The sequence below is a fragment of the Sorghum bicolor genome, chromosome 4 (assembly GCF_000003195.3).
Source record: "Sorghum bicolor cultivar BTx623 chromosome 4, Sorghum_bicolor_NCBIv3, whole genome shotgun sequence".
Lineage (NCBI taxonomy): Eukaryota > Viridiplantae > Streptophyta > Magnoliopsida > Poales > Poaceae > Sorghum > Sorghum bicolor.
Window position 1 is genome coordinate 62,792,619 of NC_012873.2, and position 27,796 is coordinate 62,820,414.

The 27,796-nt window shown below is 44.3% G+C and overlaps 1 protein-coding gene and 1 long non-coding RNA gene across 6 annotated transcripts; one reads left to right on the forward strand and one right to left on the reverse strand.

Moving 5' to 3' along the window:
- On the reverse strand, positions 49-10,039 carry LOC8073914 (protein indeterminate-domain 4, chloroplastic). Of its 4 annotated transcripts, XM_021459829.1 has the most exons (5): positions 9,729-10,039; positions 9,435-9,513; positions 8,880-9,212; positions 7,242-7,644; positions 49-1,745 (listed from the first exon to the last, which is right to left on the reverse strand). In XM_021459829.1, exons 3-5 carry the CDS (start codon positions 9,091-9,093, stop codon positions 575-577), a joined length of 1,788 nt encoding a protein of 595 aa, XP_021315504.1. In that variant the 5' UTR covers positions 9,094-9,212; positions 9,435-9,513; positions 9,729-10,039; the 3' UTR covers positions 49-574. The 4 variants fall into 4 exon arrangements, with proteins under 4 accessions (XP_021315504.1, XP_021315505.1, XP_021315503.1 ...); XM_021459830.1 differs by lacking the exon at positions 9,435-9,513 and having other exon boundaries at positions 8,880-9,203; XM_021459828.1 differs by lacking the exon at positions 9,435-9,513.
- LOC110434579 lies at positions 22,436-27,003 on the forward strand. Of its 2 annotated transcripts, none has more exons than XR_002452120.1 (2): positions 22,436-24,186; positions 26,374-27,003. It is a non-coding gene; the product is annotated as an uncharacterized LOC110434579 (long non-coding RNA). The 2 variants fall into 2 exon arrangements; XR_002452119.1 differs by having other exon boundaries at positions 26,512-27,003.

Consider the following 27,796-nt stretch of genomic DNA (forward strand, 5'->3'; position numbering starts at 1 on the left):
GGAGTATACGTCAACGTGGGTGTGGTGTGATTATTAAATGCACTGTAAGAAGCAACAAAAAATTGTTTTTTTTGCTCCAAATTAAAGGGTACGATAAGTACAGTAAAAGGAAAAACAACAGACAGAAGAAATTTGGGGGCATGAATTCTTATCATCTCCCCTAATATAGCCAGTACTACTAACCTAGCTAGCTACAGCATTGCTGCTAATATTATATCCTCCGGTATAATTTACCCAATTACATATAGTTCAACAAAAACAAATGTTTGACAGGAATTAAATACACCACCAAGCATGCACCAATTAGATGATCACATGATTCTACTTGATCTAGCCTCTTGGATTAGTAGCAAAGAAGCTCCCGTTGCTCACCATGCATGTCTTCAGATTAGGTTCAGACCTGTCTTTACCCTTTATTGCAACATTGCATGGAATGCAGCAATCTTATACTACTCCCATGCATTGTGCAGTGTACACTATAACAACCTGCTGTAACGGATTTAGTATACGCCCATGCATGCAAAGCATGGCAGGCTGCTCAGGACTCGCTCACTATGCGAACACAAAGGTTCTCTTATTGCATCCTGCTTCCAGTGAAGGGTGACGAGGCTGACTTCATTTCGGCCTCCAAGGAGCTCATGTCACCCGCGGCACCGTCTGTTTGGTGCCCCCCTCTCGGCACCGTCATCCCCCTCATGACACCACCGCCACCGACGCCAAGGAAGTCGCGCGTCATCTCAGCGCCACCACGGCCGCCCTGCTGGTTAAACTTCACATCTTGATCCATGTCATACATCCTCGGGTCAATCATGCTGCCGCTGTTGGCGCCGCCAAACATGCCGCCGGCAGCCAGCGAGTTCATCAAGCTCTGGAGGTGCATCTGGCTCTGGTCGAGCATGGGTGGCCGGGCGTGCATAGCCGAGGGCGCCGACGAGCCGACGAGGCCTCCAAACACGGACACGCCGCCCTGCGCGCTCGCGCTGGAACCCATCTGGGACGCCTTCTGCAGAAGCGCCGTCGCAGACATCTGCGGCAGCATCACGGCCGGATCGTTGTTGTACATCCCGCCAGGAGCAACTTGGTGGTCACCACCGGAGAAATTCCCGCCGCCGCTGAAAAGCATCGCAGCCGATGACTCCGAGCCGCCGCCGCCGCCGCCGCCGCCACCACCACCACCACCACCTCCTTCGCTGAACTGATCACTTGTCAGGTGTCCCTGGCTTGCATGGCCATGGCTGGAAGTACCTGAGCTATTTGCACTGTTTGCGATGTAGCCAAGGTTGAAGAGACCCGGAGCCGACGACGCCGAGGGACCCCCGGCGCCGTTGCCTTGGAGATCCGGCAGGTGCATGAGACCGTGGAACGGCTTGCCCTGCAAGAACCCGTGGGACCCAGTGCCGTCGCCGTCGCCAGCAAACTCCTGCGGCGCGCCCATGAGGAACGCCGACGACGGTGGAGGCGGCAGGGGGCGGAACGCGGAGGCGGCGTTGGATGGCCCCAGAAGATGGTCAAGACGGCTCGCGGCGCTGCCGCCGCCGAGCCGGAGCAGGTCCTGATGGTGGCTGTGAGCGTCCGCACCGAGGGTGGATGCGAGGTGGGAACCGACCTGCGAGAGGCTGAGCCCCATGTTGGCCGCGCTGGTGGCGCCGTAGAGGTGGCTGGCGGTGAGGCCTGGGGGCGGCAGCCGGGCGCTCTCCTGCGCGAGGGCGTCGCAGAAAGCCCTGTGGGTGATGAAGCTATCCCTCCTGCATAGATGGATGCATGCAATCACGTGTGCATATGCACGCATGTGATTGATCGAGACAAGTCAGTAACAGTTGGATCACGAGGCAATATATGTGTGCATGGATCGAGTGCTTGTGTCGTGCAGAAACCAAATGGAAGTTTGCACGTGAAACGGTTACACGACAAACAGAACGACAGCGTTACAGTGAAATGCACTGCATGATGACGAGAATAAATTCAGATCTAAAGTTCTCGTCTACAGTTCCACATAATATATTAGTAAGTTACCGAGATGGTTAACTTTAGTGTTTAGGTGAACATATTTATATGGTGAAATGGCCCTTACTATAGTGTCAATGATTGTAAAGCCAACTATAAATTTTTTCGAGTGTGTTTAGAAAACATTTGGAATGGGACACCCATGCAAAAATTTCGAGTGAATGTTTTCAAATATGGTGTAATACTGTTCAAATGATGAACATAAAGTGGCACCATGCATATTTTTCTTTCATAAAAATAAAATGTCACCATTACACATCGTATTGCTCTTGTTCTTATCTTGCAAATACGATTGGGTTTTGTTGTTCTTAGATTTTGTAGATGAATTCAATGCAGCATGTGTGCCCCGGGTGTGACATGATTTTTTTTGTAGAGTTTTAAAATTTTGAACTATATATACTATATTCACTCCAAATATAAAGATTTATTTTAGGGCCTGAAATTTAAGGGATTCAGACATTCAAAATTTGCCATCAGATACTCCCATGTCCCTACAAAAAACAATTCTATGAATTGTCAAACATATCATTAATTAATGCTAGGCAAAAATATTGTACTCCGTCCATCTCAAAATAAATTATTTTTCAGAATCACCCTAAGTTAAACTATCTTAAGGGTTTACCACTTTCATAGAAAAGAATAATAATATCTATAGCACCAAATAAGTACATTATGAAAATATATTTCATAATGTATCTAGTGACATTAATTTGGTGCCACAGATATTAGTGCACTTTTATATAATTTGGTCAAATCTAAAATAATTTGACTAATGACAACTTTAGAAATTGCTTTTGTTTGAGACAGAGAGAGTTATGCCTTAGAGCAAATACAAGAGCTTGGCTAAAATTAATAGTCAAATTTCATTATTTAACCATTTTTTAAAATAAAAAACTTCTTAAAAAGAAGAGTTTCATGATGGTCTTGCTATTTTACAAAATCAGATAGCTAGCGTTAGTGGTTGGCTATATATGGCCACCGAAAATCAAGGGATAGTCAACTATCTATTTTACAAAACCAGATAGCAAATTTGTTGAAGCCTACTTTTTGCTATGCAAATTCTAAAATAGTCTCTACAACAAGAATAGCCAAGTTGTTGGAGTTGCTCTTATGGAGAGATAATTAATGCTGCATGACAGCATGAGCTGATTCCAAAGAAAACTAACTCCACCAAATCATGGCCTTATGCATGCAATTGGATCGATCTTGACCTTGTTTGCATGCATGGTCATTTTATTTTTTTGCTAGAATGGGCCACACCTTAGCTAGAATTACATTTTTTTTAGTTCATAATTCAAAAGCTAGATTTGCATGCTTTTCTATAGAGGGAGTATAAGGTACTATTCTACAACACTATCCATTAAATACCCACCCTTATTTCTATAAGGGCATCCCAACCCAAAAACTACGATGGTTTCCATGGTCATCAATTAGGGTGCCAACTAAGGAAAATGGTGATGTGATATTGAAATTAAGAGAGAGAGAGAGAGAGAGAGAGAGAGAGTGGACAAAGTAGTTTCTTATATAGTTAACTATATCTACATAGGAATAAAGATATGAAGTGGTGTGAAAGGTAGATAATAGGAAAGAGAAGACATGTGACTGACAAAAAAAATATTTTGAAGAAATCATCCATTGAGAATATGCTATGGTTAGTGTCTACATGATTTGGCTAGTATAGACATTATCTCATAGTTTCTGAGTTGCCCAATGGGAGTTTCATTCCTATTTAATGAGATGTCACGCAAAAATTATGACATGAGACAGAAAATATGAGAAAAAAGAGATGAGTTTTATTTAGATGAGACCCACGTAGCATTTCCGACACATTTTTTTGACCTAGGGTAATCCCAATTTCCATCACCAACAGAAATATCTATCATGCAACATAAATAGAAGAAGGAACAAGCACCTAATTACACATGTCTTAGTATTGAAACTAAGTGAAACTGCACTGAGTATTTTATTTTATAACACCATGCAATGTTTAAATACATAGGCCTATGAAACTGTGAAATAAAACCGTAAACTATAGGTATTGTTTCATTTGATCACCCACACTACACCTCACTTTTGAAAACCGTACAATCAAACCTAGAACCGGGAACGGCCTAATCAGCTAATGAACCTCGTGATTTGTGCTAATTAAATCTTGCACAATGCGATTTAAGAGGATACATGAAGAGTTATTTCATCTCCCTTAAACCATTCTAAAAATCCTAGGGTCCCTTATATATTTGGGGAATTGGGGGTCTGAGAGAGTTGTGAGAGAGTGAACAACATCGCTTCAAGGAGCAACTAGGAGTGCGTTTCTTTATGGAGGTAATCATACTAATGTCATGGTCAATTTGGAGGTCCAGGAATGACTTCATCTTCAGGTAGATTGACCCAACTATAGCCTTAGCAAAAGAAAACTTCAGGGAAGAGTTCAGATGGTTGCTGCTAAGAGCCAATACTATCCAATGATTGAACAATGGATTGCAAATCTTGTTTAGCGAGGCTATGGGCAATTCTTTTGTTGCTCTTCTTTATTTCCTTTTTTGTTTCCTGATTTCCCCCCTTTGATGAGGAGCAGTTGATGCTTTGTAAATCTTAAACGTTTTCCTTTCAATAAAGCTTTCCTGCAGGGGTGCAAACCCCTTCAGTTCTTAAAAAAAACAACATCGTTTCAGATGGTACATCATATATACTTTTTTTTCGAAAGGCGAACATCATATATACTCTCTAGCCATTGTCTACGGATGTTTGCTAGCTTCCGTAGCTTCCATTTCACAATGGTTTTTTTTTCCTCTGGGAGTGAACAGGGAGTGGCCGAGGCCCTACAGGGATTTATTTAAAAGAATAAAAAGTAAAAAAATACAAAGGACAATTTTTGCTTCATTTGTATGAAAGCACTCGGCAGTGCGTTTACTAGTACTTCCAACTCTTTGCCATTAATCAAATGCTGTTACAAAAGAGGCCGATTGTGTACGATCTAATCTAATCTAATCATGTTTGTTGCACTTCTCTCACACGAACACGATGGCAGCCCGAAATCCCATAAACTCATGTCAATCAAGGAGGAGAAAGCGGAAAAGGGTAGAGAGACGTAGCAGGTAGCTAGGTTGTCATGCTATACTATCTAGTAGCGGCAACCTTCCAAGCGGAAAAGGCACAGGGGAAAATGGTAGAGGTTGACATTAGCGACCGCCATGGGCGAGCATAGAGACACCAAAAAGACATCACAAAAGCTTGCCAGCGAATCTCACTGCCCAAGAAGCCAAGAAGAGCTCCAAAGACGAAGAAATAAAAAGGTCACAATAGTTTTTTCTTCCTGCTAGCTTGTAGTTATGGATACATGGACTCAATGTTCCTCCGTCTAGTATCTAAGCATAAGAGTAAGCCTAACAATACATGCATGTTGCTGGCTGTATAGATCTTTTTAGCCTATCTGTATAGTAGCTAGCACTTTACTATTAATCTATTTTTGTCTCTCATAAAGTTTCTTAGCTCTTATACATGATCTAAGTGTAAACTTATGTTTTAGTTCTCTCTCATTTTCTCTTTCTTTCACCTCAGCATTCAGTCCATCTACAACCTGCTATTATACTTGCTCTAATGTCCTTACGTGCACCAATGTAATTTGTAGAGTGCTAACAACAAGGATTTCGCCGTATGTACCAACATCCAATGCGCATATGCATTTCCTAAGGAAAAAACATCCACGCGAAAATAAAACCTATGTACATACTTTTTTTTAAATTATAAGATATTTTATTAGTTTTTCAAGATATATTGGATAAGAAAGCCAAAAGATCATATAATTTGGAACGACGGAAGTATATTCCTATTGGCTAGCTAGGGCCCGTCCCCCAAAATTATTGATGCAAGAAAGGATATATCATTATGCCCCCCAATCAATAGATTGCAGCCTGTGTTAATGCATTCCATATATGATTGTTTCCGGTTAGATGGATTCATGCCAAACTAGTGAAAGATAGTGGTGACCACCACTCGCTCCAGCTGCAGCCTGATTCCATCAAATCTGCAATGTGCGCGCGTGAGTGTCCGTGGATCTCTGCCTGCTCCTGAGAGTTGCAGTGCATGTGAACTCTGATGAGCAGATGTGATGAGGGCCTGGACACGCATGGATCGGCCAGCAACGTATACACACCCAAGGAAAAGCTGTGACTAAAACTGTGAGCCTGGCCTGCATGCCTCTCTGACACGACCAACGGATGGCCCTGCTGGCGCCCTGCACGGCATCTAGCTAGCCAGCTCATGTGCAAACAGGCCAGGCTATACGACTAGGATAGCTTGCTAGTTTACATGCATGGCTAGCTCTCGACGCAGCAACCAAGTAAACATGGCGCCGCTGGCCGGGTGATTGCATGCATGCATCTCTAATTCACTTATACAGACTTACGTACAGTATATATGTGGAGATTGTAGGTAGCAGTGACAGACTTCTCTTGGCTTTTTGAGCCACAAAGGGATTGACGACGCTGGGCCAGCAAGAAAGCTTTGAGACATTCGCATCTCTATCTAGTAGAGCTAGCTAGCTAGCTAGTAGGATCGAGTACAAGACAATGGCCACTTCACGTGCATGCAGTTGCCTGCCTGGCTCCAGTCCTGCCTGCCCTCTCAGCTCCTTTTCTCTCTCTCTCCCACGGGCACAACACAAAACAAAAGGTTGTTGGTACGCACCGAGACAAAAAAAAAACCTAGCTAACCCCTGAATTAGGCGGCACTAAACATTCTTTGCGCGTTCACCAAAGCCAAGTGCGTGCGTGGCATGCAGCAGTATCCTTGTACTTTTTATGTCACGGAACGACATGCTAGATAGCACGGGAGATGGCATGCATGCAATGCAGAAACCGATGCTGATGTGTAGGAGATACGTCCATGGCGCGCCGAGCCATGCACGCCATGCTTTTCTTCTCGCACTCAGCAAGACGACTAGGCTTGACTTGATGCATGGTACACGTACGTACGCACCGACGACGCACGTACGTACGTGTAGCTACTTACGCGTACTACTTACTCCATACAGGCCTAGCTGTTACTAGATCGTTGGTGACGACAGCACGCAGGCACGTAGTACGTACACACAGAGACACACACACACATATATATATATATATATATATATATATATATATATATATATATATACACAGAGAAGGAAAAGGAAGGCACGACGAATGCAATCGGACATGATGCAGGTATAGAAATGTATATACGACGTACGTACGTACCGCGAGAAGAGTGTGCCGCAGTCGCAGCGATACTCGCGTGTGCCGCAGACCTTGGAGTGCGCCTTCCAGTCGGACTGCACGGCGTAGCGCTTGGAGCACTTGTCGCACTTCCACTTCTTCTCGCCGTGCTTGCGGCAGAAGTGCTTCTTGATCCCGGTGAGGTCGCCGAGGGCGCGGGACGGGTCGTGGTGCGCGCACGTCGGCTCCGGGCACAGGTACACGCGCCGCCGCTGCGCCTGCGCGGGGTCCTTCTGCTTCAGCTTCCACGGCAGGTTGTGGCCGCGCCGGTGCAGCTGCAGGTTCTGCTCACGCTGGAACCCCTTGTTGCACACCTCGCACACGAACCGGTTCGTCGCCAGCAGCGTCTTGGGCGACAGCGCGATCACCTCCGCGTCAGGGTCTGCTGCATGCATTGCACGCGTATCAGTATATATGCATGATGATTCAATTCGATCGTGTGTTAAATCGAACAGAAATATATAATTAGCATCACATACATAGATCAGTGTATACGCATGATTCATCGATGCATTATATATCTCAACAGATCGAGCTATAGCTAGCTGTGGAATGAAGAGAATTGTTTGCCGATGAGCTATAGCGAGTGAGAGAGTGGGAGTAATATATTGCAGTGGTAAGCAAGTTAGCTAGGCATGGCATGCATGATTAGCTAGCCAATGGGCAATGGGTGGTTGGCGCCACCCAGCTGCTTAGCAGCAGTAGTACCGTACTGGTGTAGTAGTGTTGGCCCTGTTGTGGGTTAATATACAACATACACAGCTGGAGAGTATATTTTTCCCTTCCTTTTTGGTTTGGTGAGGTATGGACAAAACAAGGCAACGAGGGGCAGAATATTGTCACGAGACTTTGAGCAGATAGCAAAGGAGCAAAAGGGCATTTGCAGCAAGGGATATAGCGAATGAACAAAGGAATTGACGTAGATCCTGCGTCATGGACTCTATCTGTGTGTATTGATAAGAGAGCGATATGATAGCAAAGGATGAACGGAGGGAAGAAACCAGCTAGCTCATATGAACATGGAATCTTGCAAAAGTTAATAAAATCTACGATTAGCTGACAAATATACGCTCATGATTCAGAACTATTATGCGTTCAAATGAATTCAGCTGGGGAATAGATATAGAGAGAGCAAGTGAAATTGGTGAATTTGGTCCTGAATTGAAAAGAGAATTCATTCAGGTGAGGCTAGCTACATGCTTTAAATGAAGTAAGTACCAGCCATGTAAACATGCATGTGACGACCAGTCCTTTGAATCGAATCGATCAACATGTGGACAAAAGTGGAAGACACGGGATGACGGGAACACACAAAGATGAAGATCTGGCGAAAAATACAGGACCATTTCATGTAGTTCGAATCGAGCGGAGGGGAGGAGAACAAATAACACTCGAGAACAAATTAAACCTTGTTTGCACCGATGACGATCGAACTCAAGAATTCCAGAACCAAGAAACCTAGATAAGATTTCCAACTTTCCATAGAAAAACGAAGACGCAGTTCTCCCTAGATACGATGAAAATCGCACCAAATCCCGGCCCCATGCATGGTTAAGATCCATTCGGAGAAGATGCACGGTTGGAATTGGAAAGGGTATTTGCAAAGCTCGGAGTAATTACCTGGTAGGTTTCTCTTCTTCTTCACTGGCGGCGGTGATGCCCCTGTCGCCTGGCCGGACACCGCCGACGACGAAGCGGCGGCGCTGAGCAGTGGCGCAGGAGGAAGCAGCTGCTGGTGCTGCTGCGCAAGCAGCGGCTTCATCTGGTCTTGGTGGTCGGCATCCCTAATTCCAAACATAGCTGCCACAGCCGCCGCTGATGAATTGGATGCCATCGCCGCCTCCAGATTTGTCCCTGAGAAGCCGCTGAAGAACAAGGGAATCTTTTCCCTTTTGGTAGCCCTTGTTTCTGGATTGGACTAGAAGGGCTCGCTGTCGATCTTCTCTATATCCCCTTCAACCAAAACAAGCAGCAGTCTCCAATTCAGGCAAGGCAAGAACAAGCCCAAGTTATCCAATCAAGAATCACACTGTCACACTACTGGACACCATGCGAGCAAGCAAGCGCAAGAAGATGTCAGAAAGCTAGCTCTTTTCCGAAAGCAGGAGCAAAGAACCAAAAGGAAAGCTCAAAAGGAGATCGAATTGAAGGAAGAAGAAGCTAGCGCATACATACCTATCTCATACGTGTGAGTGTGTGTGGCTGCAAATTGATCTGAAACAACACACAGCAAAAGGAATCGACAAGAAGCAAGCTGGGGGGAAAAACAACAAAGGATTAGGGCTCGTCCAAGATCAACAAAACAACAAGGGCAGAGCGCGCAGGAAATCCAAGACACGCAGTTGCTGGAAAACAAGCGAGAAAAGGCGACCGAGAAAAAAGCTCGCAAACACCAAAATCCACACGTAGGTATGTAAAAGAACCAAAGTGATCGAGAAAAGGGAGATGGCTTTTGCTTCTTGTCGATACCTTCCTCCCCGGCCGGCCTCTTCTTTCTCGAGTGTGGTAGCTGCCACTAGCTGTTGCTTGCTCTTGGTTGCTATGGTTCTTGCTGGCCTAGCATAGAACTCATGGCAAAGGAGAAGGAGAAGTGGAGAGGAGGATATGGAGGGAGGCTAAGGAGGTTGTTGTCTGATTTCTTTCGCATCGATCCTTGTCATACTTTTCTCTCTCCTCTCTCTCTCTCCTTTCGATCGGTCGTCCTTCTTTCCACACTACTATATGCTGCTGTGCTAGTATATATCAACCATTTTGTTTTCTGTATTTGTTTTTTTAAGAGAAATAGATATGATGTGTGTAGTCTTTATCTCAACTTTCCCAAGGGCTTGGTTATATAGAGTGAAATTTAAAAACAGTGAAGTTTAATATACGTACATACAACTCAGAGCAAGACAGGGACGTGAGAATAGAGACATGGCCGGGTACAGATGATGCCATGATGTGAGATGGGGGCAAAGGCAAGGCTCACGCAGAGGCAAGCGGTGTCGTCAAGCGGCTGATGACTTGGGTCCACCGACCGTGGGAGCTTGCTACCCTACGCTCACACACGTCCGCTCGCTCGTGTGCGCTGCGCACATGTACACACATGACACACAGTACGCACACGAGCGGCGGCTGGATTTTCAGTTTTGAGAGGGAAATGCAAGTACGTGTGCGCAAGCTCTTTTTTTCTTAAAGAAGTCATATGCTTTAGATTGTTGCACCGTGTAGATACGTGCAATTAATTATTAGGTCACTTCTTTAAAAAAGTTTATGTGTCAAAAAAAACTGTAGAATTATCAAAATATGTGGCATGAGTTTTTTTTCTCTATAATATACCACAAAGGATTGCATAAATATTTATGACACAAAATCCTATTGCTATATCGCATTACAAACAATTACATAAGCCTAAGATATATATAACTTGTAAGGTGGTGTATATGTTGGAGAATTGCACCTTTCCATTTGTAGAGTTGTCATCATCAATTACAAATAAGGGGAAGATTGAAAGCCTAGAGTTTGGTTTTGGTAATTGAGTGACAAACTAGGTGGACTATGTGTTTAATTTAAGATACACAGGTGATTATTCCATAGATATACTAGTTTGGGGAACTTGAGCCATGGTAGTAGTTAAGTGGCTTGGATTTGTTGAATTGCTCAGCTAGGGTTGATAAGGAGCTCATTGCATTTGAGACATGACATGGTGTCATGGGGATAGGTGGAGATGATCGATCAAGAGATGTGGCTTGATTACAATATGGACAGGGTTGCTAGTGTAAAGGGCAAGTCAGAGGTTCAGGTGCAATGGACCACGTGGTAGTGAAGCTAGAGTAAGGACTCGACGCCGATGGACCGAGCGGAGTTGCGATCGATAAACCAATAAGCCCATCTCTACACATAGGAAGGCATCTTAACATATACGGTGACGACACCTGCTCGCCGCTCTTATGTGTGCTCCAAAGACATGACCATCTATATGTCCTTTGGGTTCTGGAGCTCCTCCACGTCCTTCTTTAGGGCTCTACCAGACAGGCGGTGTAGAAGTTGACCTATTGTTGCTCACCAAGGGTCCTAGCACATGTCATGTGCGCCAGGAAGCGTTGCGTATAGTCATCGATGATGCCAGTCTTTCGTGGGGACACTAGCTCGCCCAGTGGGTTGCGTCAGGCACCGAGCGAAGTATGCCCAACCGGTCATCACCTTGTCCTGCGTCAGGCACATGTACCATTGTCAAGCTTCACTTGTGAGATGAAAAGAGGCATACCATACTTTATCATTGTTGGGGGTTTTCTAGCCTCTGAAGATCTACTCACAGCGGTTAAGCCATGACAATGGATCCTCTTTGTCATCATACGTGGGGAATGATAACTTGCGTTAGCATGATGCTGACGACGAGGGCACTATAGCTATGGCATAGGCATCTTGGGTGGCACCTCCATCTCTGGCACGGCGACAAACTTGTTTGTCACTTGCTCCACAATGTCAGTGACCCCCCATGATATTGATCCTTCCATCTTCTCCTTGAGGAAGGCGCATCCGGCTTTCTCCATGGCACACTTGGTCTCTACCTTGAGCTCCTTGGCGGCGCCCTCTCACTCCAACTTTGCCTTGGTCGTAGCAGCGACGTCTGTGTTCTCCTTGGAGCCTTCGTGCTCCATGTTGCTCAGGTGAGCATCAACATTGATGAGGTGCTCCTGCACCTTGTCGATGCGCTTGCTGAGATCGACGGCTAAGGCATCGAACCACTCCTTCATCTCTGTGGACATGCATGGTGGTGTTTTGCCCATGGATGCAAACTAGCCTCTAGGTACTAGGTGTCACAGTTCTGCTAGGAGGGGGTGGTCGGCTACTGCTAGTGTCACGGGAGGAAGAGGGCGGCGACAACTAGGCCGGGTAGGGCAGGCACACAGAGTGGGGAGTGCAACTGCTCAATTCTTGTTTAACATCAAAACGATTTACATGACCACTATATTTAAAGTCCCTATAGGACTTATCTTCCAAGTAAACTAGAGGAAGAGTCCTATAGATTTGGATTTGGACTATCCTTTTCTCACAAACTAATCTTATACTTACTAAATAATGGACTCTCCTTTTGTAAACAGACTCTATTTTTTAGTTCTGAACTGGCAAAAATCTATCTATAATTTCTTTCTACTCTAGATTGTCCCAAGCGAGAGGGCCCGCCCCCCTCCCCCATGCGCGCGCCAAGGCTCAATGTTGGGCCTCGTTTGGCCTGTCACGACAGGCCATATTTAGGCCCATGACAAAATATATGGAGTATACACCACCGGTAAATGGTTCACGTGCTCTGATTTCTTTTAATGGAAGGAAATCCATATCAATATTTCTAGCTATTTAAGAAGTCATAACCCTTCGTATTTTGACCGACAGTTTGTACATGTGCTTAGCCAAGAGCATCCGGACAAAAGCAACATGTAAACACGACTCCGGTTTGGTGGTTATTAATAACTTTACAATATATATAAATCGATCGTAGTATCACGACGCATGTTCCCGCCTATATATAGATAATTTATATAGCTTGGGTATATATAGTATCTGGTGGTGGATTTCATTTGCCACAAGCACGCACCCGTCAAATTGCAAGACGTACACGCGCGGGGCTCCACATCTCAAGTCCAGATCGATCGAGCGACGAGGACCGGGGTAGCTGAGCGCGTCGACCGCGAGCAAGCAGGCGCGCGTGAATGAATTCCACTGCGCGCGCGCGACGCATGCGAGCGAGAGAGCGTTCTGTTCGCGTGTGATGAGCTGAGGAGGGGAATTGGGTCGCTTGGTCGTATGTGGCAGCATCATGTCATGCCGGCCAGGTGGCTTTGGATTCTACCGGCCGGGCGGCGAGCGAGCGAGCAAGGGGCAGCGGTCGCAGGGGAATATATCTCGCCGGGCCGCCGTGCGACTGGTCCCTCCCTCAGTCCCCCACCCCAGTCCACGCTGAGATTCTCTCCGTTTTTGGTCGCTTCCTCGCTCCGATATGATGATGGAAACTGTGAGGCCTATCTCCGTCCGCACTACTGTGCGTCGTCCATGTCACACTGCACTAGCTAGGGTTCATTAGGAGGACAGGAGTTATATATATATTTATTGGAGTACTAATTAAATCCACGCACATCATAAAACCGCTACCTCCAGTTAGTTTCTGTATAACGTTAAAACTTTCGTCTGAATATAGTAAGTTATTAGGCTCTGATCCTATCATCCATCCACGTGTCAAGACAAAAGCGTGCGGAGTGAGCTAGCTAGCTAGTACACTCCTGTATACATTTATAGTACGAGGTGATCGATAATGCAGCATATGGCGCGAGAGAAACTGGGATCCATGCATTTCTGGAAGTGTGACCTCACGCCGGCCCTCGATCGTGTAGACGTACACACAGCGCGCGCGGTCCTGCCGCCCTGTCATTCCATCTGTGTCCGACTCTACTCACGCGGTCACACGGATGACGTACGGCATCACGATCATCATGTGTCTGCCAAGTTTTCTTCTCATGGTTTTGATATACCCGACGACGAATCTGGGAGGGAATAACAGGGGAATAAGAATCTCTCTAGCTAGTCCCCCTTTCTCATCAGGGAGATCGAGCTTCAAGTGGAAGCCATGCATGCGTAGCGTAACCCCTGTATGGGCTACCCGCGGCGGGCTCCTCCTCGTCATCATGGTCGAGCGTGCGTACGCTCGATCGTCTCATATGCATGGATGCACGCCACTAGCTACTCGGGAGTCTCCGAGTCTGGAGTCTGGTCGGTGCTCGGTTCTTGCCAACTCTTGCAAGAAATCCCTTCTCTGGCTGGACCCATGCATGAAAGGACGGGTGCATTGGAAAAATGTACTACTATTACTATTTTTGTCTTGTTTAGTTTCCAAAAAATTTCAAAATTTTCCGTCACATCGAATCTTACGGCACATGCATGAAACATTAAATATAAACAAAAACAAAAACTAATTATACAGTTTACCTGTAAATCGCGAGACGAATCTTTTGATCCGACTTAGTTTATGATTGGATAATATTTGTCACAAACAAACGAAAGTGCTACAGTAGCGAAATCTAAAATTTTTCTCAAACTAAACCAGGCCTTTCTGTCCTTAATTTTCGAATCTGTACAGAGTGTTTTAGTTTGAAGGGGCTTGCTCCAATAGGGAGCTCAAAGCTCATCACCTCGCACACTGGTGGTGCTGGATCGATCCTCGATCCCTGCATGAAATAGTTACCAGCACGAACGGCCTCTACGGGACTACGTGTTCAAGTTGAACAATCTTGCTTTATGTATGCACAAGGATTTCCTTTCGAATAGAAAAAAATTAGAAATTGCTAGTGATGTAACACATGTATAGCCTACTTGGACCATGAAGTCACCCTCGAGGCTAAAAGTCGCTGACGATTCCGATGGCCAAAAGTGACAGCATGTCGTCAACAGTCAACAGACGCACTAGATATATATCAGCTTCACAGCTGCTACTAGTATAGCTGGTGTTCGATTGATTTCTACGTAACACTCTGGTGTTAAGCAAGACTAAAATCTGACATGTCATCATATGCACTGAATATGCATTCACTAAAAACAAGTTTAATTTCTCATACTTGTGCTTAGTGGATAAGGTATGTTTAAGTTTGAAAACCCTAGTTATGCTTTTATGTTAGGTGAATAGTGTTCTTGTGCTCAAAAGGGTATTTTGGTAATTTTCTTATGCAATAATTGAATTTTTGGACCAAACGTTGGTATTGTGTCTCAAAGGTGTATTTTGAACATGTGTCAAGTCATCATTGAGTTATAATTCCAAATTTGGTTGAAATTCAAATAAATAATTTAAATAATTTAAAAATCATATTTGGTCCCTTTTTTGCATAGTTCAAAATCTAAAAAGAATTTGGATATGCTTCAAAAAGCAAAGTTGCTCCATTTGTGATAAGGATCAACTTTGATGTATAACATTTTTCAAGTTTTCATACAAAATCAAAAGTAATTTTGAAAATACAGTTTTGCTCCTTTAAGCCTCTTTTTGGTTTTCAAACCCTAATTCAAAATCTAAGCATATTTTATATATGTTGCAAAAATAAAAGATGTTCAGAACTTTATTCTGAGCATTTGATATTTTGACATATTTTCATCTTCTATTCAAAAATCCAAAGTAATTTCATAATTTCAGAAAGGGCAAATGGGGAAAAGGAGGTTTTGTTCCAGACTCTATTCATGGCGGTGGACAGCCAGGTTGGATCGGCGTTTGCCAGCGCGCGAGCCACCGATTTAACTCGTCCAAGCGTGTGATCGAGTCCGTGGCAAAGGGAAGCAGCTGCTGGCAAAGTGGAGCGCGACGTGTCTCCCTCTCTTGCTCTCACCGACGCCATTTTGCCACCGGTGCGCCGATGGACACCGCCTCTCCCAACTCCAAAATTCGCCGTAACGGTTGATCCATATCCAAATTCATCATGGACATATATTTGTTACCTCCTTGCGCATCTCCAGAACCCACCCTTCCTTTCTCTTTCGCACCAGAGCACCGGGATTCGTTGTCTTCCTTTCCGCCGGCGACAGAGCGCCGCCGTGGGTGCTTCATCGTGGCCAGGCCACTCCGTAAGGTTTTGAGCCGAGGCGAGAGACGTTGGAGCTTCGCCGTGCTGTCCTATAACTCATGCGCTTTCTCTTTTTCCCTGGACGCGAGCACGATCACCGGAACGACCTCGTTGAGCTCGGAGCGCCTGCCCGACGGCACCGCCTCCGTCGCCGACAGTCTCGGCTACCTCCCCGAGCCCCGCAATGTGAGCACCGTGCTCCCTAATCCTCCCTGAACCTCCCTGTCTTTTTCTTTTGCGCTCTACCGAGCCCTGGTGGCCGGTCTGTGATCGGTTATGGCGGCCGCCGCCATTCGCGCGGCCGAGGTGGGAAGAAGGGGGTAGAGCGTGATTAGGAAATAGCAGTAGAGTCGCGAGGGCGAGGCGATGCTGGTGCGCACGCGCGCGTGGGTTGAGACCCTCGCCAGCGGCGGCCGGAGTTGCGGCAGAGCCGCCGCGCGCGAGGAAGGAAGAGCTGACGGGTGGGGCTACCCCGTCAGCGACCTGCAGAGAGGAGAGAGGGCGGGTTCAGCAGGTGGACCGGCGTGGGCCGAGATTAGGCGGGCCGACCACTTTAGCACAGTGCGGTTTTCCTTTTCTTTTTTTTTTTGTTCAAAATTGCTTGATGTTTGTATTTGTGTAGAAAATTGTTTGCTGATCCAAAAATGATGAAAATATTTGTATAGGTTCTATAAAATGAGTAGAACACAGGAAAAATATTAGATTTCATTTTCTGGTAACTTTCATGTATATAAAAATTGCCTCTTTTAATTAATAAATAAACCTTCCATGAATTTTAGTAATTTATGGGTATATCCAAAAATCATGAAATTTGACATGTGAACTTGTGTTACTGTTATCTAGCTTCATGATTAATTTCAGATCTGTTTAATAAAGTATGATCTGTTTCATAATAATGGTTATTTAAAAATGATATATAAAATAAATAGGAAATCTAATCATTTTAGGTTTTGATTGCTCTTTGGGATTGATTGACAACCAGTGAGTACTTAGCATGATATGCTCCCTGGTTATGGATTATTTCATATAAATGATCTTTGTTGTCTGACAGCTACACAACATTGCTTAATGAAGATGATAAAATTTGCTTAGTAGTAATCTATGCTTTGATAGCTAGATTAGTTTGTTTTTATACCGTGAAGGTAAGTTGTACTCAAGGTAGTTATGTTTGTTGTTTTTATACAAGAACATGTACCCCGTCTTTATCATGTCATGAACATCTCATTGATCATGCATATGCACTTCTATGTGTAGACTACGCTCCGGAGGAATCTGATCCTCAGTGGGTTGCTTCTGAGTTTGTGGATCCATCTGGTTTTTCTGAGTTGTCGGACTTCCCTTCCCACCAAGGCAAGCCCCGGACATTAAACCCTATCCTTGTATTTTCAAAAAGTTATTTATATCACTTGAGTTAATATGATGCATTAGATGAATATGAGTTGAGTGAATCCTATTTGCTGCATTATCCACCTTGATGATTTCAATATTAACCTTGATACTTGTTTTATGAAAATGCTTAGTATGCTTAGCCCTGTTTATTAGATAGGTTTTCAAATGAGAAAGTTTGAAGGGTTGTTGTGGAATACTTTTATGGTCCATGATGTTTCAACTTGAGACCGGTCGGTGGACTTGCTTTAAGAATGGAGTCTTAAAGTAGTGTCTCCAACTGTGTCGATTAAGGACCGTTCCGTTGATGGCCTGCTGTGATTGAAACCTTTGAGTACAGCCACATGCGGTGGTAAGCCTTACCTATAGCTATTCCGATACTTGAGAACGGACAACCGCGTACTGGGAGTGGAGAGATGGCGGGAGTAGCGTGTACCCACCTTACGAATCTGAGATGACCGGGAAACATCTAGATTGGCTGTAGGATGGTGGTGTACTGTACTCTCGGGTGACGCTGGACCCGTTCTTGTATGGGAGGATCTATAGAAACAGGTTGACATATACAAGATTAAGTTCTACATATGTCGTGTGGTACTGAATCCCCAGCTGGGTTTAATCGATTCGAATCGCCGTGTTTCCTCGGATATGGAGCCTCAATCCTCACACCATCACCGTAGTAATAAATGGATCTTGGGTAAAAGAAAGTTTTGGTATGTTTACGAAAGTTTGAAAATAATTTTGGTTAGTCATAAATGATGATCTTGAGTTAAAACTTGAAAGTAGGTTTTACTCTTAGTAAGCTTTTATGCAAAAGAAATACTTTGATCTTGCTAAAGCTTTACTTTGAATCCCTATAGCCTGCATACCTGAGTCTTCACCTCTTTTCTAGTCGGTTAAGTCTTGTTGAGTACTTTTGTACTCAGGGTTTATTAACCCCTGTTGCAGGTGAACCTTTTGATCAGGCTTTTGATGGTCGTTGTTACTTCACTCTTGTGGAGGAGAGTGATGATGATGAATCTGATGTGTGACCTTGGGCAAGTAAAACATGTTGTGTGACTTATGGTATATGTAATATAAAGTTCCGAACCTTTTATGTACTAAATACTTATGGTTTGTAACCTTTGGACTTAAGCTTCGATCTATGTTATATAATCTTTCCGCTTTTACTCTGATTTATCTTACCTATGAAAATGTTGTAATACTGTAATGCTTAATGAGGGAATTCCTGGAAAGAATGTAATGTGGATGATTCGGGTTTCCCGAGGACACCCGACAGACTTCTTGAGTCATTTGGAACTCGTGCACGCCGATCAGAAGTCTTTGAGACAATGATGGGTACATGTGGGCCACTTAATTCAGGAGGTTCTGCCACATTCTATCTGCTTCACAGACATGTCCTATTCTAAATCCAACTCTTCATTCTAAGAAAAAATATCTTGTATTTTTACCAAAATATGTAGAGATAATTCTTTGTATTCTACCACCTCCAAGATTTTCAATTGCTTAGAGTCAAGGAATATTTTTAGTCAAAGAACCGAAGAAAGATAGAAATGTTGAGCGACAATGGGGATGTGCTAGGGTTTCCAGATTTTGGACCGCCAAAGCTGGTTTTGTATTGGGGGATGGGGGGGAGATTTGGGAGGCAGGACCAGTAGTAGAGACTAGAGAGTACGGCGAGATGACAAGGGAGCAACACGCAAAATAGAGAGGTTTATGATGGAGGACGGAGCGCTCCCTTGTGGTAGCACTTTTTTTGAACTGACACCGGAGGCGAGGGAGAGAGAGAGAGAGAGAGAGTCCCCACCTAAATAGTATTGATTTATCATCAATAGCCTCATTTTTAGGGAACGAGGCAAAACCCTATAAAGGAGCCCCAACACAAGGGCTAGTTTGTGGCATATCCACTAATAAAAATACAACAACAATCACATATACGACAAAAAGAGAGAAAAACTACACGTCAAGGCATGAAAACTCTTCAACAATGCCTCTAGGGAGATGAATGACGCTGTAACATAATCATCGTCAGCCAAGTAGAAGCTTAGCCTTGTGCCGAGCGGTAACAGGCCGATGCAGGCGAGGCAACAAGAGGTTCTTCAGTGATGCCTTCAAGAAGGTGAACCTCGATGCTAGCCTAGAATGATCTGGGTTGAGCTTTCGCTAGAACCTTTGCCAGTGTTCTCGTTGACCCACCTGCAACAGAGGAAAGCATGCACCAACAAGCATCCACGCTTGACGGAGGTGGAGGGGGGTGAGGGTGTTGGCTGCCGCCACACCACACGGAGCCATTCTCGCATGACAGAGAGGGTGCAGGCCTCCGTCACACCATATGGAGTTGTTCACGGACTCGCCCACGATGGTGGAAGGTGCACACCAGCAAGCGTCGACGCCTAGACGAAAAAGATGGTGTCAGCCGCTGCCACATGATGCGGAGCCATTCCAAGACTCGCCCGCAATGATGGGAGGCGTGCATTGGCAAGAGTCCATGCCTAGACGAAGAGGGGTGTCAGCCGCGCAGTGGGAGGCGCGCACTGGCAAGCATCAAAGCCTGGACGAAAGAAGGATGTCGACCACCGCCACACCACACATTCAAGAGAGCTTGAGTAATTGATGTCATTTGATGGCATAGTGGAGAACAACAATTCCAGCATGGCTATTGAGCTTCAGTATCAGAAGCTGCAGAGTCATCTGTGAGCCATGGAATCCTATGGTGTGTAGAATGGGATGTGCGCACCCTTAGAATTTATATGTGGTCCTTTTATTTTCATGTAATCCCCTATATAAGGACAAATGTTTGCTCTCACTTTTGAGTTTTGGCGACCATTTGTATGGTTTGCAACATTTGATTACTCATGCAGTTGGTGCTAAGGTAAAATAATCTACCATGCCCTTAACTTTTTATAATGACCTAGGAAAGAAACATATATTCTCGTTGATGATATTATGACCAAATCATAAAAAAGCATATCAGAATTTGATATTTTTCTTGCAATTCGCTCAATTCCCTGGCACATATGTGCGACAACCTCGCAGCTCGAAACATGCATTATATTGTTTGGGGGAGGGGGACGCGGGGGCTTCGCAAGAAACCAGGTGAAAACAAATGTGACCACCTACTCACCTCATGGCTTACAATTTATATGGCATTGTGGCATATAGGTACCAAGTTTATTGAGATTAGCAGATCGACAATGATGGTTCCACAATTCGTCGTGGAAGGGGGCTTGAGGCACCGATTGTTGGCACATTGATAGGGCTGACCAACGAATGCTTGAGATGTAGTAATGGCTTCAACAGACATTGATAATTTATAGTTTTTTTCGCTACCGTGACTTAACACATATATCATTGAGAAGAAGAGGTTGGAAGAACGGCTTACATGACGTAGCTATGTGATCATGCAGGATCCCACAGTACAGGTACAGAACCACAGAGAGAGTGGTTAGTAGCCCAAATGACAGCAGGACATACACAAAAAAGAAAAAAGCGGTAGGGAGAGGCTTCCCACCACAAATAAACCTGACCGACTTGACTATGCAAGGAAGAATACATCAACGCAAGGCTACCAATATGACCAATGAAGTAGCGGTGGCAAAGCATCCACCGATCGAGAATAGACAGCATATGGTGACAAATCCACAAGGGAGGGACGAGCCAGCATGAACTCAACAAGTGCATTAGGGGGGCATAGCGACATCGGTGACAAAGTACCTGCCGAGCGCAAGCGGCTAGGTTGCCATTGCGAACAACCGATCAACTACGGCAACATCAAACACTAGGCTGGACAGACCAAAGCTAAGATTAAGCTCAAGCACATGCGGATATAACATTGGTCATTTTGACATTTCTAAATATATCGTATATCTTAGGTGTATAACAAAATCTATATAGATACTTAAAAAGGTCAAAACAATTTATAATTTAGAACATAGGGGTAGCACGATGTACTCAGATTTTTAGAGGTTCTACGAGAAATCTGGAAAATGGAAGTCGTACTCGATCGTGCAGTCCCTCCCGCCGGACGTAAACAGGTGACGCCAACTTAACCAGGAATCTAAGCGTAGTACTGTACGTGTTAGCAGTACTATATCTAGGACTGATGATCAAATAATCACATGCGCGCGTACACGTACTGTCGTCCGCGGTGACCGGCCGGTGTCCCGTGTCCGGTCCGGAAATCGATCTTTAATTGTACGTACCGAGCACAGCAGCTACGTCGTACCTTGTTGCTGCACATGCTGCGCTGTATAGTACTGCTCCAAGTGCATGGCATCGCTCGCGGTCGCGGAGGAGGTGCCGCAAGGCCCCGCGTTCGCGTGGCAGGGGGCACATCCGCGCGCGTGATGCGGGCCGGACCCGAAAGCGGCGGCGTCGCTACCCAACAAAGCCTTGTCGTCGCGCTGCCGGTGCCCGGTGGTGCGGCCACTGTGCGCGCGCGGCAGCCCACTGGCGCCTGGAGACGTGGAGAGGGTAGCCAGAATAGCCACTATTCCCCCAGCCCGGCTTGTCAGTTGGGGTTGGGGTTGGGCTGGGATGGGACGAAGCACAGCACACACAACGAGTCACATGCCAGACCTCACGCGTTGCGGCCTTTTGCGTCTACCACGCGAGCTGAAGATAGCCAAGTCCAGTCCAACTAACGGCCCATTTGTTCCGATGAAGTTGGATTTGCCTCCGCTAATTAGAAACTTGTTTTTTCTTTGGCTCTCGATCCATCTTTCGAAACCGTTTTTTTTTTCTTTCGATGGTTTTGACAATGGTTTTAGGCTTTCAGCTAACAATGACGTTATGTCTGCTGCAAAGGAAGTAAATCGGACCATGTTCATAGTTGAGGAAAACCAAATAGAATTTATCAGAAGTTATAAAAATAACTTCATAGAAATATATTTTCCTAGACCCCAAATCCGATTTAATTTAAAAATTCATATAAAATTTTATTGTAGCTCAAAAAATATGAAGCCAGTTTCAGAATTTTTTTAGAATAAATAATGATCTACCTTCTTCGTGCCTTGATTATAACTATTTGAATCTTTTTTTTTCTCAAAAACACAAAAGATTTATGTATCATTGTATTAAGGAGAAGAATTTAAACAAAACATACAACACGCTTCTATGTTCTATCCAGCGCCAAAAACAATTTGCACGTTGGGTATTACTAATTTCTGAAAAGCAAGCGAATCGAGTGTTAAATTAAGATGCGCGTATTGAGTCCGAGATAACAAAAGCTTTCCTACGCCGCCGGCCGCCGCACCAATCGAGCATCTCTGTCCCCGGCCTCGGCGCGGCGCTGTATCAAGCAGGAACGACCGGTGACGCCCGGTAAGCGAGGCTGCACTGCTGCCAGCGGGCGCATCCCGACGGGGCGCCGGAGCAACGGGCAACGGCGTGACTGCCGCGGTTCGTCGCTGCGCGAGCGACGGTGCTGGGACGCCCGACGACCCGCGTGCGTCGTGAGCTGCGAGGGAGGCCGCGGCTCGGTTGCTGCCCCGAGTGGTGGTAACTGGTAAGGCAATCTCTGTAATGCCTCTTTTGGTTGTCTGAACAAATTGCTCGGTTTCTACTCTGAGCAGATTTGATTTGGCACGCAATATTTACCAGCACCCAAACAAAACCGTTGTATAATCTGTATTTCTGTTCCTCCTTTGCTCATGCAATATAATTTATTTCTCAAGCTAACTTTGGTAGTAGAAATTAGCACGATAAAAAAAATTACATGTCTGTAGCTGGCAGATGTGGATCAGCTGAGACATCAGATTAATTCTTATTCTTAATATATGAATCAGATTTACAGTGACATTGTGATGCATGTCGTGCCATTTAAGTGTTGTGCCGGTTTGTGATTTATACCCTCAATCATAGTGTCTTCATCATGTGCTAGTTGTATTTATCTATGGCCCACTTTCAATACTACTACTGTTTCTCTTTATTGTTAATTATTGATCACTATTCTATTTCAGATTCAAGTATTCTCACGGGCACTATGCATTTGTGGTCATAGATGGATTAATTGCATTTGCAATGGCTGGTGGAGTTGCAATACAATTTTGCTGATTTGCTTCTGGATAGGGAATTTATCATCTATACTACAGGAACATATCTCCAAAAGAAGATCCACCAAAATTTGGGCACTAAATAAGGACTCCTGGTTCCTAATACAGAAACATAGTAGACATCAAGTGCCCAAATTTTGGTTCTAGACATCAATTGTTCTAGTCCTAGTCAATATGGCCTTTTTATTAGACACAGTGCTGATGATAAATTGTTTCTACAAACATTGCTCATTGATTTAAGAAAGTTCTTCTGATCTAGTGGTGAAAATTCCAATACATACTTCTGGCAGATTGAGCAATTGATGTCTACTATGTTTCTGTATACTGTTTAATCCTGCTACTGATCAATAGTACAACCGTGAGCATTACATACCACAACCAGCATTATATGCTTTATATAGTTCTATAAGCTTTGCATTTTGTTCTTTGTCGACTTAAATATATTTTCTATGGTGTCAACATGTTTCCTTATTTAGCGTTTACTCAACATTTGTACAAATTAGATTAGGTAGCAAATCTGTAGAAGAACAACACAACAACTTGTGCAGAGTGAAATCTATGATAACAATGTTTACTATGCTGTTATTCTTTCCTGTAATATTTTTCTCACTGGAGCATCATCTCAGTGGTTCTATTTGGCTGCACATCATCTATTATAGAAATAAAGGTCTTAGTGTTATTTCCCCTACCCATACTAAATGTTCCTATAGCTTGAATAAAATAATATATTTGCTGTGCAGCTGCTTTTCCCAGTTGATTCGATTAACGTTTCCATTATCATCTAATTCTTGTTCAACTTTAACTTTTAAGCATTTCTGGAACCATTCTTAGGAAATGCTGATAATAGTGTTTGCCTAATTAACATACTTTCAAGAAGGTGCAAGAAGCTGGGCTGTAGCATTCTGCTATCTCCAGGTAACCTTTTTTTTCTCTCTCTCTCTTGACATCTAGTTTTATAGCTTCTATTTATTAGGTCTTCAGTTGTGCATGCAGCATACTTATATGCTTCTTAAACCACCTGCCAATGGGATTGATCCTTATAAAGCATTATAGGAGCATAGGTAGATTGTGTTCACAAAATTGAGCTGGCAATTCCATTATATTATGCATTGCTATTTCATCCTATAATACAATTTCACCTTCGAGGGATAATTGGTGATGAAGCTGAAGCCACTATCTTCTGTTTGATTTATATTCTGACCATATTTTAAGGCAATATCCACCCTGTGACATTTCAAGAGACAGGACTGGCATTTTGACTATCATCTTCCAAATGCAGAGTTATCAATGCCTTTGACTTAGTGACTCCATATCACGACAGAAAGGCTCAAGAAGAGTCCGAAACTAACCTACAACTACAACCATATCATAGCCTGTCACATAAATGAACACAGACCAGCGATTCTCATTGGTGCATGTTATTTTCACTTATCATTGTCACCGTCCACCAACCTGTTCAGGTCACTAGTGGGCAACCTTCACGCATGACATCTTTCAAATTGAGCGTGAGCAAGCTGTCTGTCCTTCCCTTCAAGCTTCTATTCTTATATTATTCTAGTGGTTGACACATTTCAGTGAGAGTCAACTTGGAGTAAACAAAAGAACTCCTTTACCCGCCTGCCATCTAGACCACCATACACAGAGCATACTCCTAATGCGCTTTCCCTCTTCTATTTAGAATATATGATGCGCGTGCTTAATGCTGCCTATCCCTGTTTTGTCTCTCTAACTTTTCTAAAGGTGAAGGGTCCTTATGTAGTCATTCATGACATATAATATTACCACTTGAGAAGCTTTATTAGCTGGCGTGATGGACCTGAAGTAGTTGTTAATGGTCTTAACCATATTGTAAATGTGGATAGAGTAGGGAGGGTGATTCTTCATGTCTCTTGTCAAAATTCAAGTTGAAAACTTTTCCGCCCCACTTAGGTTGACACTCACCCCCAATCACCATTTGACGCTGTTAACTTTGAGCCTTGGAAGGAAAATTCTCATGGCCATGCTTTTCTCAGAAAACTACTCAGAGTGCGGAATGGGTCCCCTGCATCATGAATGGAGACACCTTAGGGGTATTGCAAACACAATGTGGTCCTATGTTTATCCCCTGCTAAATGAGCAGGTTGAAAATTTTTGCTACTGTCCCTCTCACAACATTCCTTTAGGTGGAGGAGAAAGCCAAATACCGGTAGCTGACCCCAGAGGACAATTAGATCACTGAGTATTATAGGTGCACGCCTCCACATCCTCTGTTTTATCAATTGTTAAAAGTGCCAATATTTATGGGTTAGATCAGGGAAGGGAGGTGATCAGTGATGAGTTTTGTAAGAATTTTATAGCCGAAGTGGATGTTGCCTTAATTTTGGTGGGAAGCCACCACTATTGCAGGTCTAAAATTCTTGAAATAAAGTACTGTATTGTTTCTGCATTTTAACAGATGAGAGGTGGTCATTCTGCCATTTGAGCGCAGACCAAATGTTCTGATACTGACAAGTGTCATGAGCAATTCTGGTTCCCACTGAAGTTCCGTTGTTAAATAAATAAGTTCCTGGCCTGTCCTCAATTTTTTCCCCTAGAATCTAGTTGGGGGTCCAGGATATCATTGATTTGAAGAAAGGCTATCTGAAGCATGCTGCTTTCGATGGGACACGTTTTGAGCTTGTAGTCCACTATATTCCCTTTTACGTGGCCACGTGCCAGAGTCCAATCGGTGGTGAATTATACCAGTGGTCAGTTTGTGTTTCAATTTGAGTATCATTACTCGGTAATAGTCGCACTAGCCGACTGCTCATAGTCTTGATGAAAAAGTATGACAGCTTCAGCATCCTGTAATCAAATTTCAGACTCATGTAAAAGTCCTGCGCATCCAAAAAAAAGTTTCAAGTAACAGTTTTATTTGAAACCTGAATATGATATCACTGCATTAGTGGGCTATTCCCTTGCTATAGAAGAAAGCTCTGCAGTTTCTTTTCAGTGGAAATATGCAGAGTGCTACTTTAGTAATAAGGTCACATGTTCCATTTATACGTTGCCCATATATTACTGAATGATAGACTTAGGCACCACACCATCTGCATGCTAATCATTTTTTCCTCATGTATTTAGGTTTTATTATTACAAACCAAACCACTTGCTTCAGAAGAGATGGGGCATCCTCAATTATGTAAAGGCAACAAAATATTATGCTGTTTGGCTGTTCCCCTTTCCGCAGCTGACCCGCCGTTGATTTTCATCTGTGTTCAGATTGCAGCTCCATGCTTTCCTGGCATTGACACACCTTATGTGACGCAAAGGAGTCAGAGATCAAGTGATTGCAGCCGTGAATGAAACCCCGCCCTCCTCGTCCACTGCCAGTGCCACCACCGTCGCTCACCAACCCTACAGCTACAGGCGAGCGAGCCCTTTCCGCTGCACTGCAAACTCTGCTCCAATGCTTGCCGAATGCCGAGTAAAAGGAGCTGGGCAAGGTGGCGCACGCAGTGCAGTGACAGCGTAGTGAACTGCCATGCGTAAACGACAGAGGTTTTTGTTTCCTGAGGGTCATGATCCAAGATTTTCAAGCTTCTGAATGCTGACCCACTCAAGTGGCAGCAAGACTTCTATATATAAAAAGCGTAGTGGCACTGATTACTGTTGTCTAGGAATATTCCCTCGATCTCTAACGGTTCAAGCTGAGTTATGATGTCTGTTGCTTCATTTAGCAATGATAAAACACCGGCCATGGTCACAGTGAAAGCCCAGGGGAAAAAGTCAGCTGGGATTGGTATATCATCAGAATTATGCAGTGACGTGATAGGACGCTTCAGTGGTGAGTGGCTCCTTTTACTCGGCATGAATGGCGTAGATGCCTACCCTCGGAGACATATCCTAACACTACTGGTACTCGTGTACTAGCAGCAGCATCTGCCTTGCCGTTGCTGGAATCATTCGGTGCAGACAGTGACATTTTCGGAGGGGGAGGATACAAAGTTCAGAGGATGCTTTTCGTTAGAGAATAGAGGATGCTTTTCGTTAGAGAACAGAGGATGTTTTTCGTTAGAGAACAAAGTTCGTGCATTTGTGGTGACCGAACCGAACTTACTGGGATCCTAATGGTGACCGAACAAAGTTCGCGCATGCCTAGACAATATTTGGGTGTCGTTTTGCATGAAACGACCCCTCCTATATATGTGCATGGGGAACCCTATACTAGTTGGTTCATGTGAGCTATTGCAAAAGTACCTTCCGTAGACCATCGGTTTCAGTCATCCATCGTCTAATATACAAGAGAGAATGATGCTAAGTTATGACTGCCATCTCACTGAAAGAATTCAGACTTGCCTTTATTCTGTTCTGTCCAACGCTGGCCATTTGCGACAGTGCTGGGATCTTCATGGATTGGAGTTGATGTGCTCTTCCACTGCTTCTACAAAACCTTATATCCTTCGTGACATATCAAGAAAAAAAAAAGATTCACGGGAGGTCATGATGTTGAAATTTTGCAGCAAGTGTTTGGATGGTGAAGTCGGATTAACATAGGGACTTAATC

Bases quoted from the DNA above. Each gene is read 5' to 3' on its own strand.
- LOC8073914 (XM_021459830.1), bottom strand. From the start codon at position 9,093: ATGGCATCCAATTCATCAGCGGCGGCTGTGGCAGCTATGTTTGGAATT. The intron at 7,645-8,879 runs GTAATTACTCCG...CAATGCATGCAG, and splicing joins GAAGAAGAGAAACCTACCAG to CAGACCCTGACGCGGAGGTG. The intron at 1,746-7,241 runs GTACGTACGTAC...CCATCTATGCAG, and splicing joins TGCGGCACACTCTTCTCGCG to GAGGGATAGCTTCATCACCC.